At 41.0% G+C, this 13,391-nt stretch overlaps 1 protein-coding gene across 1 annotated transcript in view; it reads left to right on the top strand.

The window, feature by feature from the left end:
* LOC110102294 (SMR domain-containing protein At5g58720) overlaps positions 1-13,391 on the top strand; it is a 60,616-nt gene that overhangs the window by 12,997 nt on the left and 34,228 nt on the right. The window contains exon 3 of the mRNA XM_020830571.2: positions 12,539-12,706. Coding sequence (XP_020686230.1) covers positions 12,539-12,706 — 168 coding nt within the window. The remainder of the gene's footprint in view (positions 1-12,538; positions 12,707-13,391) is intronic.

The raw sequence follows: 13,391 nt of genomic DNA on the forward strand, positions 1-13,391 counted from the left end.
CAGACCCAGACATGACTGATGGGCAGAGTGCCAGTCCATGGCAGCACCAATGAAACAGTACGCCCAGTGGCCGGTGCTGATACAACCTGTCTACAGTTTGCGAACACTTGTTGGCTCAGATGATGAGCGAGACTCAGAGCAGAGTTCTGACCGTCAGTCTTGATGATTATTGATAAATATCTCCATATGTTCTGAAGGTTGAAACCTCCGAGGTTTGGAGGGCGCGTGTGAGCCCAGAGCAGCTGAGGAGTGGTTGAGGAGGATAGAGAAGACCTTCGACGCATGCAGTGTCCGTTAGACAGGAAGGTTAAACCTTTGGCAGTATTTTATGTTGGATGGTGAGGCTAGCATTGGTGGGTTGGGCCAGTAGGAAGGCAAGTTTCAGGGCAGATTGACTCTTAGATTACCTGGGAAAGAGTTCCACTTGAGGTGTTTCCGAGACTGGTTTCGTTCCCGCCTTCTGCACGACAGCAAGATCAGGAGAGTTTTCTGAGGCTTGTTCAGGGGAGCAAGACGGTTGATGCAGGTACGAGGCTGAGTTTACTGCATTAGCCAGGTATGCTCCGCAGCTGGTTATACCTTCTGCTGAGAGGTGCTACAGATTTTTGAGGGGATTACGAGATACTCTGAGCAGGCCCCTGATTAGCCGTTCCCGTATCACTATTTTTCTGAGGCATTGTGGAGCAGCTGTTCTGATTAGAATGACCTGAGGCTTAACTCAGGCAGCGGTGGACTGCGAGTAAGAAGAGGGTTTGGAGGTGAGGCTTCCCGGTATGTGAGTTCCTCTGTGAAGAGGAGATTTGCTACCTGGTTCTGGATCTGGTGACTCCAGGAGGAGTGGAGGGTCGTCTGGTAAACTGATACCAGTACGAACGAGTTCTGGATCTGTTAGTATGGCACCGGTGTTGCCAGAGTTGTGGACGGCGACACTGGGCCGTGCCTACAGGATGGCTGGTTTGTGGCTTCCGATGTGGTCAAAGCCAGGACACTCGGATTGCAGAGTGTCCACAGACTGGATTTGATCGGCGTTCGAGTTTCGCGATCTGAGGGCCCTCCGGCTCCCCTTCCTTTTGTCAGACCTGCCAGTTCAGCAGGAAGACGAGGACTGTTCCTCCACGCCCTGAGGGATTTACTGGTAGAGGTGGTGGACTCTATTTCTGCACCGACGGAGGACCACCTATGCTAGTTCAGAGAGAGCCCAATAGTTCTGTGCTTCAGCTCCACGCTCCAGTTCAAGCCACGAGTTTACAGTTTGAGTCAGCAAAGGAGGCTTCAAAGACGGCTGACCAGATGTTTGTGACAGGTACGATTTTACATTTCCTGATCAGCCCTGTCGATTTTGTTTGATTCTGGAGCCAGGTCACTCGTTTTTTGTCCGGCGTTATTTTGATGCCTTGGCATCTGGACTCGATTTTGTTGCCGGTTTTCCCTCTTTCCTTGTGATTTTGCCGGCTTGGAAGTAATCTGATTGCCCGTTAAGTTTTGTTTTTGTTGAGATTGAGAATTTCTGACAAAGAAGGAAAATCAAGTCTGATTCTGTTACCGATTTCTTCGTATGACGTGATTTGGGCATGGATTGGCTGAGTTCTGTACGAGGCTCAGATTACTGCTCTGAAGAAGCAAGTGAGTTGTGCTTTTATGGCTGGAGAGCGATGTGTATTTCAGGGATTACGGGGTGTTCTCTTCTGAATTTCTATGTTGGAGGTGAGCAGAATCGTAGAAGAAGGGATGTCCAGTATTTTTGGCTCGGTGCGGGACATGAACCTGGAGGTTGGTTTCTGTTTCTGAGATTCCCTGTGGTACGGATTTTGCGGAACGTTTTTCCAGAGGAGTTGTTGGATTTTACCTCCAGATAGAGATGTGGAGTTCTCTGTATTGATATTCAGCTGGGGTACCGCTCCGATATTCAAAAAGCTCCGTACAGGATGGCACCGAAAGAACTTTCTGAGTTGAAAGTTCCAGCTTTCAGGGAGTTGGTTGATAAAGGCTTTGTCCGTCCTAGTGTTTCTCACCTGAGGAAGCACCTGTACTGTTGTGAAAGAAGAAGGACGGGACACTCCGGTATTGTGTGTTGACTACAGAGAATTGAACAAAAGTCACAATCAATAACAAGTATCCTTTGCCTCGGATAGATGACTTGTTTACAAACTTTCCGGATCTTTCGGTATTTTTTGAAGATTGATTTGAGATTCCGAGTTACTACGTCAGGTGAAGGTGAAGGAAGGCGGATGTGGTGAAGACAGCTTTCAGTACTCGTACGGGGCACTAGAATTCTTTGTATGCCTTTGGTAACTACACGCGCCTGCTACTTTTGGTGGATCTGATGAACCGATGTGTTCAGGGAGTTTTCTGATCAGTTCGTGATTGTCTCTATGACGATATTTCTGGTTTCTGCTTTCTGGAGGATATGATCATTTGCCAGACACTTGAGCATTTAAGTTTGGAGACTTTGAGCGCAATCAACTGTATGTCAAGTTCTCCAAGTGTGAATTCTGGCTGAAGAGCCATTTCATGTTCTGGGGGCATGTGGTGGAGTGGAGGAAAGGCATTTATGTTTGATCCCTAACGAAGATTGGCGGTTGGCTGATTGGCTCGAGGCCGACACGGTATTTGAGGTACGTAGTTTCTTGGGCATGGCCGGATATTACAGGAAAATTTGTTGAAGGGATTTTCACAGATTTCGACGCCTTTGACGAGACTGATGCAGAAGGGCAGTACTTTATTTGGACACACCAGAGTGTGAAGCTGGTTTTCAGAGATTGAAGGACTGTTTACTTCAGCTCCAGTGTTAGCACTTCCGTCAGGTACGGAAGGATTTCAGGTGTTCAGTGATGCTTTCACTGAAAGGTTTGGAGTGTGTTTGATGCAGCATGGAAGGGTAATTGCTATGCTTCTAGACAGTTGAAACCACATGAGAAGAATTACCCGACGCATGATTTGGAGTTAGCTGCTGTTGTGTTTGCTTTGAAGATTTGGCGTCATTACCTGTATGGCGTCAGATGTGAGATTTTTACTGATCATAAGAGCCTGAAGTACATTTTCACTCAGAAAGATCTGAATCTGAGACAGAGAAGATGGCTCGAGTTGATCAAGGACTATGATTTGACCATTCAGTATCAGCCTGGGAAGGCTAATGTGGTAGCGGACGCTCTGAGCAGAAAGTCTTCTGGATTATCAGGTTTGCAGCTTACTTTTGATGATTTCCTGATTCGAGACATGGAGCGATTGCAGTTGGAGGTGATTTCCTCTAGTGTTTGGATTTGGCTCAGATGAGTATTCAGTCTTCTTTGGAAGCAAGGATTCAGGAAGCCCAGAAGTCAGATTCTGATTATTCGAAGTTGATTGCTCAGATTGGATCTGGTAAGACTCCTGAACTTCGAATTTCTGATTCTGGTGCTATTTACTGCAAGAACAGGTTGTGGATTCCTGTGTTTGGAGATTTGAGGCAGGAGATTCTGTACGAATCTCATCATTCAGGCTACACTATTCATCCAGGCAGTGGTAAGATGTATGCAGACATGAAGCTTTTGTTCTGGTGGCCTGGGATGAAGAAGGATGTGGCAGAGTTTGTGTCGAGATGCGAAGCCTATCAGTTGGTGAAGGCAGAGCATCAGCGACCAGGTGGACTGTTGCAGTCGTTGCCTATCCCTGAGTGGAAGTGGGAGGAGGTAACGATGGACTTTGCGATGGGTTTTTCCTTGATCTAGACAAGGACACGACGCCATTTGGGTGGTTGTAGATCGACTGACGAAGTCTGCCCATTTTCTTCCGATCAGGCAGACCGATCCGGTGGATCGCTTGGCACAGATATATGTGAAGGAATAGTCAGATTGCACGGTGGTGCCTAAAGTGATCGTATCTGATCGAGATGGACGATTTACTTCAAGACTTGGAAGGGCATTCAGCAAGGCTTGGGTACGAAACTGCATTTCAGTACAGCCTTTCATCCTCAGACCGACGGACAGTCTGAGAGGACCATTCAGGTACTGGAAGATCTTTGAGGCTTTGTGTTTTGGATTTTGAAGGAAGCTGGGAAGATCACATTCCTCTGATTGAGTTTGCCTATAACAACAGTTTTCAGTCTAGCATCGGTATGGCACGTACGAGGCTCTGTATGGCAGGAAGTGTCGTACTCCTTTGACTCTGACTGAGGTCGGAGATAGAAGGAAACTGGGTTGCCACTTTCCTTGAAGAAACTGTTAAGAAGATCAGCTTGATTAAAGAAAGATTGAAAAGCGGCTCAGGATCGACAGCAGAAATATTACAATCAGAAGCACAGGTTTGTTGAGTTTCAAGTTGGTGACTTTGTGTATGTCAAAGTCGCCCGATGAAGGGTGTGAGCAGATTTGGCCAGGTGAGCAAGCTTAGTCCAAAGGTATGTTGGACCTTTTGAAATTCTGAAAAGGATTGGAAAATCTGCTACCGACTGTTCTTTCCTGATTCGATGCCTGACGTGCATAACGTGTTTCACGTATCCACTTTGAGGAAGTGGGTATCTGACTCTGGGAAGAAGTTGTCAGCTGACGATGTTGAGATTCAGGAGAACTGGCATACAAAGAAGAGCCAGAGTTGATTTGGGCGTACGACGTCCGAAGCTACGAAGTAAACAGATTCTGATGGTTAAAGTCCAGTGGAAGCATCGTACTGCACGGGAAGCTACTTGGAGAAGGAGTCTGATAGTGAGACAGACGTATCCGTACTTATTCTGACGCTGTTTGGATTGGACAATGTCGAGGACGATATTTTTCGAATTGGGGAGATTGTGAAGTTTCTGTTTCTGCTCCAGGATCGTCAAGGACGATCTAGGATCGTCCTGGGAACGATCAGTTGAAATTTGCTCTAGAAATTGCCCAAATTGCTCCAGGTGATTTTCTCCCGGATCGGCCAGGCCGATAGGGGGCATCGTCCCAGGCCGTTCAGTTCAGTGCAAAAGACAAAGAGCAGGACTTTTTAGAATTAATTATCTCCTGAGGATCGTCCAGGAAATCGGCCAGGATGATGGTTTTTGGTCTGATCGCCCAGGACGATCGAGCATCGTCCCAGGACGATCAGTGGATGGCACAAATCAGAGAGCAAGGGGTTTTTGAAAAATTAATTATCGTCCTGAATCGTCCTTGCGAAATCGTCCCAAAACGATGTGAATTGGTCTGATCGTCCAGGACGATCTTGCGAGTGCCAGGACGATCTGAGTATTTAAAGCTGAAATCAGGTCATTTTGAAGAGAGAGAAAATCAAAAATAAATATCTAAAATCAGCCGAGGAGAGAAAGCTCGAGGAAGATTTGTGGAAAAGTTGATTTTCGGGCGACGACGGGCCGTTTTCGTTCGTCGTGACAGTTCAGTAAAGTGTTGTACGCAAGGTAAGGCACATTCCGCCTTTCTCAATTTTCAGAACGGTGCAATTTGAACGACTTTCTGTCCGGATTTCGTTTTTGTTAACTAATTACGTCCGTATTTTCCGACTGGTTCAGTTTTTACCGCATAAGTTTCCGTATGCTGTTGACGTGCCGAGTGCGCACATTTTGGTTATTTTCTGGAGATTTTTGTCCGGATTTGATTCGCGGTGTTTTATTCGCCTGTATTTTTCTGTGATGAAGATTAAATGTTTGTGTAATAGAATAAATGTTCTGAATGTTGTTATCTATTATTCTGTGCGAATTTGGTATTCTGTGATTTTCAGAAAAAATTGTGTAAATTCTGTATACAGCCGTTGTGCTGCCCAATTTTTTGTCTGATTTCTGAATTCGTCCGGATTTCTTCTGAATTGATATGCTTATCTGTATATGCTATATAAGGGAGTGATAAGGGGCCTGGATCCTAAGAGATTCAGTTAGTGTTTGGGAAATTCTGAAATGAGCTCAATCTGAAATCTGATATCTGGTTCGTTACGGATCCGATGAAATCTGTTCTGGTGCTATAAGCACATCTGTTCTGGTGCCGTGAGCACAAAGGGAGGCATAAGGGGCCGGAATCCGTAGAGATTCTGTCAGTGTCAGGGAATTTAGCTATTAATTACAATACTATCTGATATCTGATTTGATATGACTTCTGTTTCCGTACAGTTCTGTTGATCTGTCCGTATCTGTTCTGATTTGATATATGTCCGTATCTGTTCTGATTTTGATCTGTTTCGTTCTGATCTGCACGATTTTGATATCTGTCTGATTCTGTTCTGGTTTCCTGTACGGATTTTGTTTGAAGGGTTTGGTTTTTGGATTCTGGAAGTTTTGATTGGAGGTTTGTTGCTTTGCTGAGCTTGTTGAGCTCACCCTTGTTTTTCTGCGTGTGTTTTTCAGGCTCTGGGAAAGGGAAGGAGTCTTGGACTAGAGTTCAGAGTTTGATCAGATCAGTTTATAGGTATTTGTACTTTTTGATTTTTTTGTACAGTCATGGCTTTTCTTCTTTGTTTTTCTCTTCAGCCATGTACTGTATTTGTAGATGATTGTTTTTGAGGAAAAGAAAAATTAGATGATTTGTTCCGCTGCATTTGATGTTTCATAATAGCTCTGTGTTTGTCTGTTTTTGAGTTGAAAATATTTGGAAGAATCAGCTCCGAAGCAAATTCCAAAGCCAGATCCTGGTCTGTCTGTTCGTTAAGCTGGTCGGCGGCCCGGTGCGGGCGGATCCGTCTCGGGTCGGGTCGTGACATCAACTATCTCAATCTTATTTGTCACTAAAGCTACTCTAACCATTTTCATGTATATATATATATATATTCATTCGCATTCTGTCTCTAAGTTCAAAACCACTCATCCACCTGAGCATCCTCATCTCAGCAACACTTAACTTACTTTTATGCTTTCTCTTTTGATGGCCAACATTCTACGTCATAAAGCATTGCAAGTCTCACCACCATCTAATAAAAATTTACATAAATTTGAAGGGTACTTTTCTATCACACAACAGGCCCAATGCATTCCTCAACTACAATCATCCAACTTAAATTTCTATTAATTATATCACATCTATTTCACCAACACTTTGAACAAAAAGAACTGAGATATCTAAAATGTGTACTCTTTTTAATGACTTGAACACCCAATATTACAAATCCACCACTAGATTTTACTACTAAAATTACACACCATGTATTCGGTTTTTTATCTACTCAAACAAAAACCTTTAAACCCTAGCTTAACCTCCATAATTCAAATATTTTCATCAACTCCCCCTCTGGTCTTATCAACAAGAAGAACATCATCAGCAAAAAGCATGCACCAAGGTACATCCTCTTGCAAATATCTAGTAAAACATCCATAACTAAGCAAAAACATATGGGCTTAAAGCTGCTCCTTGATGTACTCCAACTAAAATAGAGAATATACTTGGTCAAACCACCTACTGTTTGATCAAATTTTTTGAAAAATACTGCGGGTGAAGGAATCATTATAGCTGAAAAAACAAGATATTACTTAAATGGAAACATGGAAAGAGAAAAAACTATACTGAAGGAAAAAAATTTGAATTTTTTTGGGTATGAAGTACCATATGATATTCATAAATGCAATAAACTTCCCAAGCTTCCAGAATGAGAAGTGAGATCCGTTTGAATGAATAAAATCTGCACCCACTACAACGAAAATGACACGGGTTAGAAAATGCTAGCTAAAACACTTAGAGAGAAAAAAAGGGCAATATCAGCTCATAATGAAAGACTTATTAAGCCATAATGAAGAGCAAAAAAATGCAGAAACAAGACCTCTGGATTTTTCTCCATTTCTGCTGTCAGGGCCCCGATTGTCCCAGGATGCAGCCTAACATCATCATCCAAAAAAAAACATACTTGCTTTCTTTAATGCATCAACACCAGCCTGTAATCGTTATCCAAATGTCTCATAATTTGCTACATTCTACTTGAGTTAAGTAAACAGCATGAATTTACATGAAGGCATTATGTTGACACAAAATTCACCATGCACTACATTGAGGAAAAACATGTCATGTAATAGGCAACACATAATGTTGGTGGCATCCTCTATCCAAATTAGATTCCGTCTAGCTATTTTCCTTTCTAAACCTTCAACTATAATTTTCTATACCCATTTTATAGGTGGAATTCTACCTGTTCATTAATATATCCTAAATCAACTAAATCTAAATTTCCATTGTCCTATCTTAAATAGAGTACTAACATCATTTATTTAATATTATTCATTTATTAAATCTTACCATCATATTGGAACTTCATCTACTTGATGCTCCAATTGGCGAGCCAATAATTTCATAAAAGATTCAATAAAATATGCTCAAATAGAAACTATGTAGATAAAAAAATCGCAGTTCCTATAAAATTGTCTTCAAGTCTCAGCAATATTCTCTTATCACATAATACTCTACAGCACATTTTCATTTTAATCACATAATCTTGTAGCTAGAATTTATATTCTCATCTATACTCTCACTCTTCTATAAAATAGATTCAAAGGTACTTAAATTTTATTGCACCTAAATATCACTTGTAAATATATTGGACAATGATGAGCACAACACTCCTACGATACATTTTCATTTTAAGCACATAGTTTTTATAATATTTGGTTTAGCTAATTTCACATCATTTAGTCTCATCCCAATCATTTGGGCGTCATCTTCAAAGATGTTCACCATTTGTCCTACTTATTGATATTAGAGTTGTTAACCTATTATACAATAAATATCTTTTTGCACAACATCCATTCAAGTTACCATTACTCTAACACTTTTTTTTAATTATCTACTGTTCACAAGCTTATCTTAAATAACTATCACCATCCATTTATTATAATCATTTCTTATTTATCCATCTTAATTTTGTTACATATTCATCTTAATAGCATTTCTATCAAGCTCAACTTATCTATCGATAATATAAATTTATTGCTTGACCTCATATAGTATAGCTAGCTAATTTGCAATTCTATAAAATTAACGTTAGATCTACATCATTATCTCTTATTCCCTATGATAAATTTCTCTTTTTGATCATCTAGCCTTATTTGTAGAAGTTATTTTCCTTTTCGACAGGCCCTTTAGTTTATATAATAGATCAATGATAATTAAATATGTCAAACCTAGATATGACCTAGTCTTCTTGTAATATTGGCCAACGATGAGCAATATTGATGCGGACATCGGCACGAAGATCTGGCGCATCTATCACAGGAGGCGTCGTAAAATCGACGGCTCTATTTAAAGTGTTATTTAAAATTTATTTGTTGACCTCCATATCACTGCTACAAGAAAACAAAAAAAAAGATTAAAATAGTATCTACTCAAATCTTTTGTCATATCCTTGTACAGTTACCAAATATGCTGCTCAAATCCTGTATTTATTGGGTCAAATCCTATTCAAAAACCTGCCAAACCAGCTGTCCATCTCCCTTATTTACTGCAAACGGCAGCCCATACCCAAAATCTGATCAAATCTTACTGCCCCAGCCATCCAAGTCTTGTCAACCAATAAAAAATAATATAAAAAAGGGGCTGGAAAGTCTATTTTATACCCAACCCCCTCATACACGTCCAGCCTCTCTTCCTCCTCTCATTGGCATGAGCTCAAAGCCTGAAGCCTTTGATCGCACATAGCAGCCAGAACACCACATCAGTGATGTGATAAAGAGTCTTCAAACCTTGCCAACCCCAAGCTTTATGGCCAACTCCATGCCAACATCCCGCTCCGGCAAACCACCTTCTGCCTCCACAGCTACAGTTCGAGCATTGCAAGCAGTTTTCACCTCACCGGACGTTGCCTACTCCAAACCCCTCCTTGCTGCTATAAAATCTTCAACCTAGCTACAAACTCCAACTTCTCCCTCTGTTTTCGTCTTATGCAAAGAGTCCATGTCCGTTTCTTCTTCCAAATCCTCACAGATCTATGCAATCTCCTTCTTCAAACCGTGAGAACTCCTACTACAACCCACGCCAAACAGCCAAGCAATGTCCTTCCCTCTCCATCTCGTGACAACTGCACCATTCCCTGTGCTTGCTGCTCTATTTCCTCGCTATTCCTATTCGAACCTTCTCAAACTTCACTTTTCTCAAACCATTCCCAACCTCTCTCAGCATCTCGCCAGCGTTGCTGGAAAACTTGTTGTACGATGCTTTGGTTTGAAGTTTGCTAAACGGGCTAGCTGTTGGGGATAAAAGCATTAAGAGATCAGGAACTTCTCACTGGTTTTGTTTACAGAGATGAGCAGACTAAGGAGGAGGCCTGATGTATTTGCCTGCACAAGTGTTCTGAGTTCATGTGGTTCTTTAATGGATCTGGCAACCATCTAACACTGGATTCTTCTGTTGATGAATTCTTATCAGGAAGGAACAAGTCCAAGGATGAGGATGAAGAGTGCTGAGAAATCTGGAAATCCTTAGAGGCTAACGTTTCCTGAACAATTTCTATCTTTGGATTCTATTGTGCTTCTCCAACTCCATATGTTCTAACTTTTGCACCATTCAAAGAAAAGAATGGAATAAACTGAAAGCCATTACTGAGTCCCAGAGATGGTTCCCAAAAAAGGAATGCAAACATTTGGGCTCTAAGATTAGAAGAGCATCTCCTAGATCTCTGTCAGCCTCAAATGGAGTAATGAAGAGAAGAGCCACCATAAAGATGCCAGATAAAATGGAGGTGGTTGCTGACGGTAGAGACTTAGTTTTAGAAAGTGGAATAGAAGATGCCCTTCTCTTGCCTCGATTCTCGAGCCGCTATCACCAAACTTCAAGGTATAATTTCAAACTCCAATCCCGTCCTCGATGTTTGCAGCGGACCGGAGAACCACCTATACGCGCTCTTGTAGCATGGTAGGAGGGAGCCCGGTGCGAAGCATACGACGAGGCGGGTAAGCCCTATACACGCTCTTGTAGCGTGGTGGGGACGGTCCTCGACCCCGACACCGACACCGCCGACGACTGCTACGCAAAGGTATGATGGTCCAAAATCCCATTCTCGACGTTTGCAGCGGACCGGAGAACCACCTATACGCGCTCTTGTAGCACGGTAGGAGGGAGCCCGGTGCGAAGCATACGACGAGGAATTAACCCTATTTCTTTCCACTAAATCAACTCTTCTCACTTTGGAAATATTTAAACCCAAACCCCTCTTACCCGCCAACTCCCCAATCATCTTTGTTAAGTTTTTCTGCTACAACTCCATCCTAAACCCCATCCGACTTTGGGTTTTCTGCTCTCCAAGTCTGCTGCCAGAAATTTTTGCACCTATTCTTGGTTTTCTGTCAATCAGAAACTTCCCCAACTGCTGTCCTAGAAGAACAGCTTGTTGTCCATCAATTCCCGCCGGCTCCTCTCACCGTACCACCATTGGAAAGGTTTCTCCTCGCTGTCCAACACTTCTCAAAGTCAAAACAGCGACTTCTTGCATGGATCGAACAAGATTCCGGCATTGTCTACAACAATCGAGGCTTCCTCAATCAACATTCTTTGACGTCAACCCAGAGATCAATAGCACTGTCGAAGAATATCTAAAGCGCATCACCTTCACCTTTGCCGAAGCCATTGAAGAACTACTTGGCACCGTTCAGTGGAGGATTGCAACTCAACCGTGATAAGGGTTTACCCATCTCCTTTTTCTTATATTTTCATTGTCTAACTTGTTCTTGTGATTTGATAGATTCATGAAGATTTTGTTCACCGAACTCTGCCGAGCTTAGTAAACGTAGGGATTGAATGCACTTTATTTGCTTCTAATCTTATTGTTAGATTAGATATTTTCGTTGAAAGCTAATATATTTTGCACGTCGTTCATTTTCTTTGTTATTTTGATGATTCAAAGCTCTTATTGTGCAACTTAGCCTAAACGGAAGTGACCACTTACATTTTATTTTGTCGTTTTATTTGCTAATAGTTCTAATCATTATTATAATAATCGATAAGTCGTGCAAATTCTTATCAAGGTATTTCACGCAGTGTAGTCCTACAGCACATTGTCATTTAATAAATTATAATAAATACACAAATCAGAATGAAAATTTACCTACTAAAAATAAGTGTGAATAATTAGTCAAAGAATATTATTTGTTTTGCAAACTCTAAATGGAATATCATACAAAACACCAAACCTGCCTGCACCCCTTCATGTTTGTTAAAAAATGAATTTCTCCGTTCAATTAACAAAATTTATTTAGTTGTTTCACAAGAGATGAAACGTTAGAGGAAATTGATTATAGCACATATGAAAACCAAAACTGATCAATAAGAACTAATAATTGGCTTCCTAGTTCTCTTATTATGTAGATCAGGATCAATATCATTGGTTTTCAATTTGAACTTTCCATGATCAAAATCGGATGCATAGGAGGAAACACATTGTCCAGTCAAAAGGAGTAAGTTAACTCTATTCCCATGCGAGGAAAGTTATAATTTACTAAATGCTATCTTTAGTGGTGCCATTTGTGAAGGGGTTCTTGAAACTAACATCAAAAGTCTTCTAATGATAAGGATTGGTATGCTTTTTTAAATTATAATTCCCATGATTTTTTTTTTTCATTTTGAATGTTTATTTGATGTCCGAATGCCAAGTATGAAGCCTTTGAGTCAATTCTTTTCAGGCCTTGGATTTTTTACTTGATACATCAAAAATTTCTAAGGAAAGAAATGGTGTTGATCATATGGAAGTGGTATTTGGGGAACAAAGAAAAGGTGATGCAAGGAATTCAGAAATCTATCGTGAAATGTGGAGCAAGGACCCTTCAAAAAACAAACAAAGTTCATTCCGGGTAATAGTTTAAGCTTTGAGTACTTAGATTATTCTTATCATGGCGCCTGGTATCACTGGTCACTTTACCCAAGTTTCTCTTATTAATTTGTGAATCTAAGTGTTCATGTTCAATTTCCTCTTATCTCCTCTTTGTGAGTTTAGAAGTTATTTATTGTTGTTGTTAGGGTTAGTGATATATTAACTTTTCAAAGTTCTACCAGTGTTCTTTCTAGACAGGTAAATCTGGAAATGATAATCAGTTTTCAAGATAAAACTGTTTTTGATTAGACTGTATTTTTCTTTTTTCCAATATCCCAAGTATGCTTGTGAGTCATCATACATTGCTATGTATTGTTGGAATTGATATGTTGATGATGAAAATATCATGTATCTCAGTTGTCATGATTCACTTGGTTGATGCCAATTGTTCCTCATATTCTAGATGAATATATAAGTTATTGTTAAGTCTCAGCCTCCCTTCCCGTATTGTTCTCTTCTCTTCCTGTATTGATCCCAGCGCCAAGAATAGCGATCCGTGGGAAAATCCCGCCTGACTCACGCCGTTTTCCTTCCTTAGTGAGACAGTTGATTTATGAAGGAATATGTGAGGGCAATAATACCTAATTTTGTAATTTAATTTTTTTTATTTGACGTGCTGTATAGATCTGTAAATAGAGATGAATTTCTGTAAAAAAACACAAGCT

The sequence above is a fragment of the Dendrobium catenatum genome, unplaced genomic scaffold (assembly GCF_001605985.2).
Source record: "Dendrobium catenatum unplaced genomic scaffold, ASM160598v2 fragScaff_scaffold_130, whole genome shotgun sequence".
Lineage (NCBI taxonomy): Eukaryota > Viridiplantae > Streptophyta > Magnoliopsida > Asparagales > Orchidaceae > Dendrobium > Dendrobium catenatum.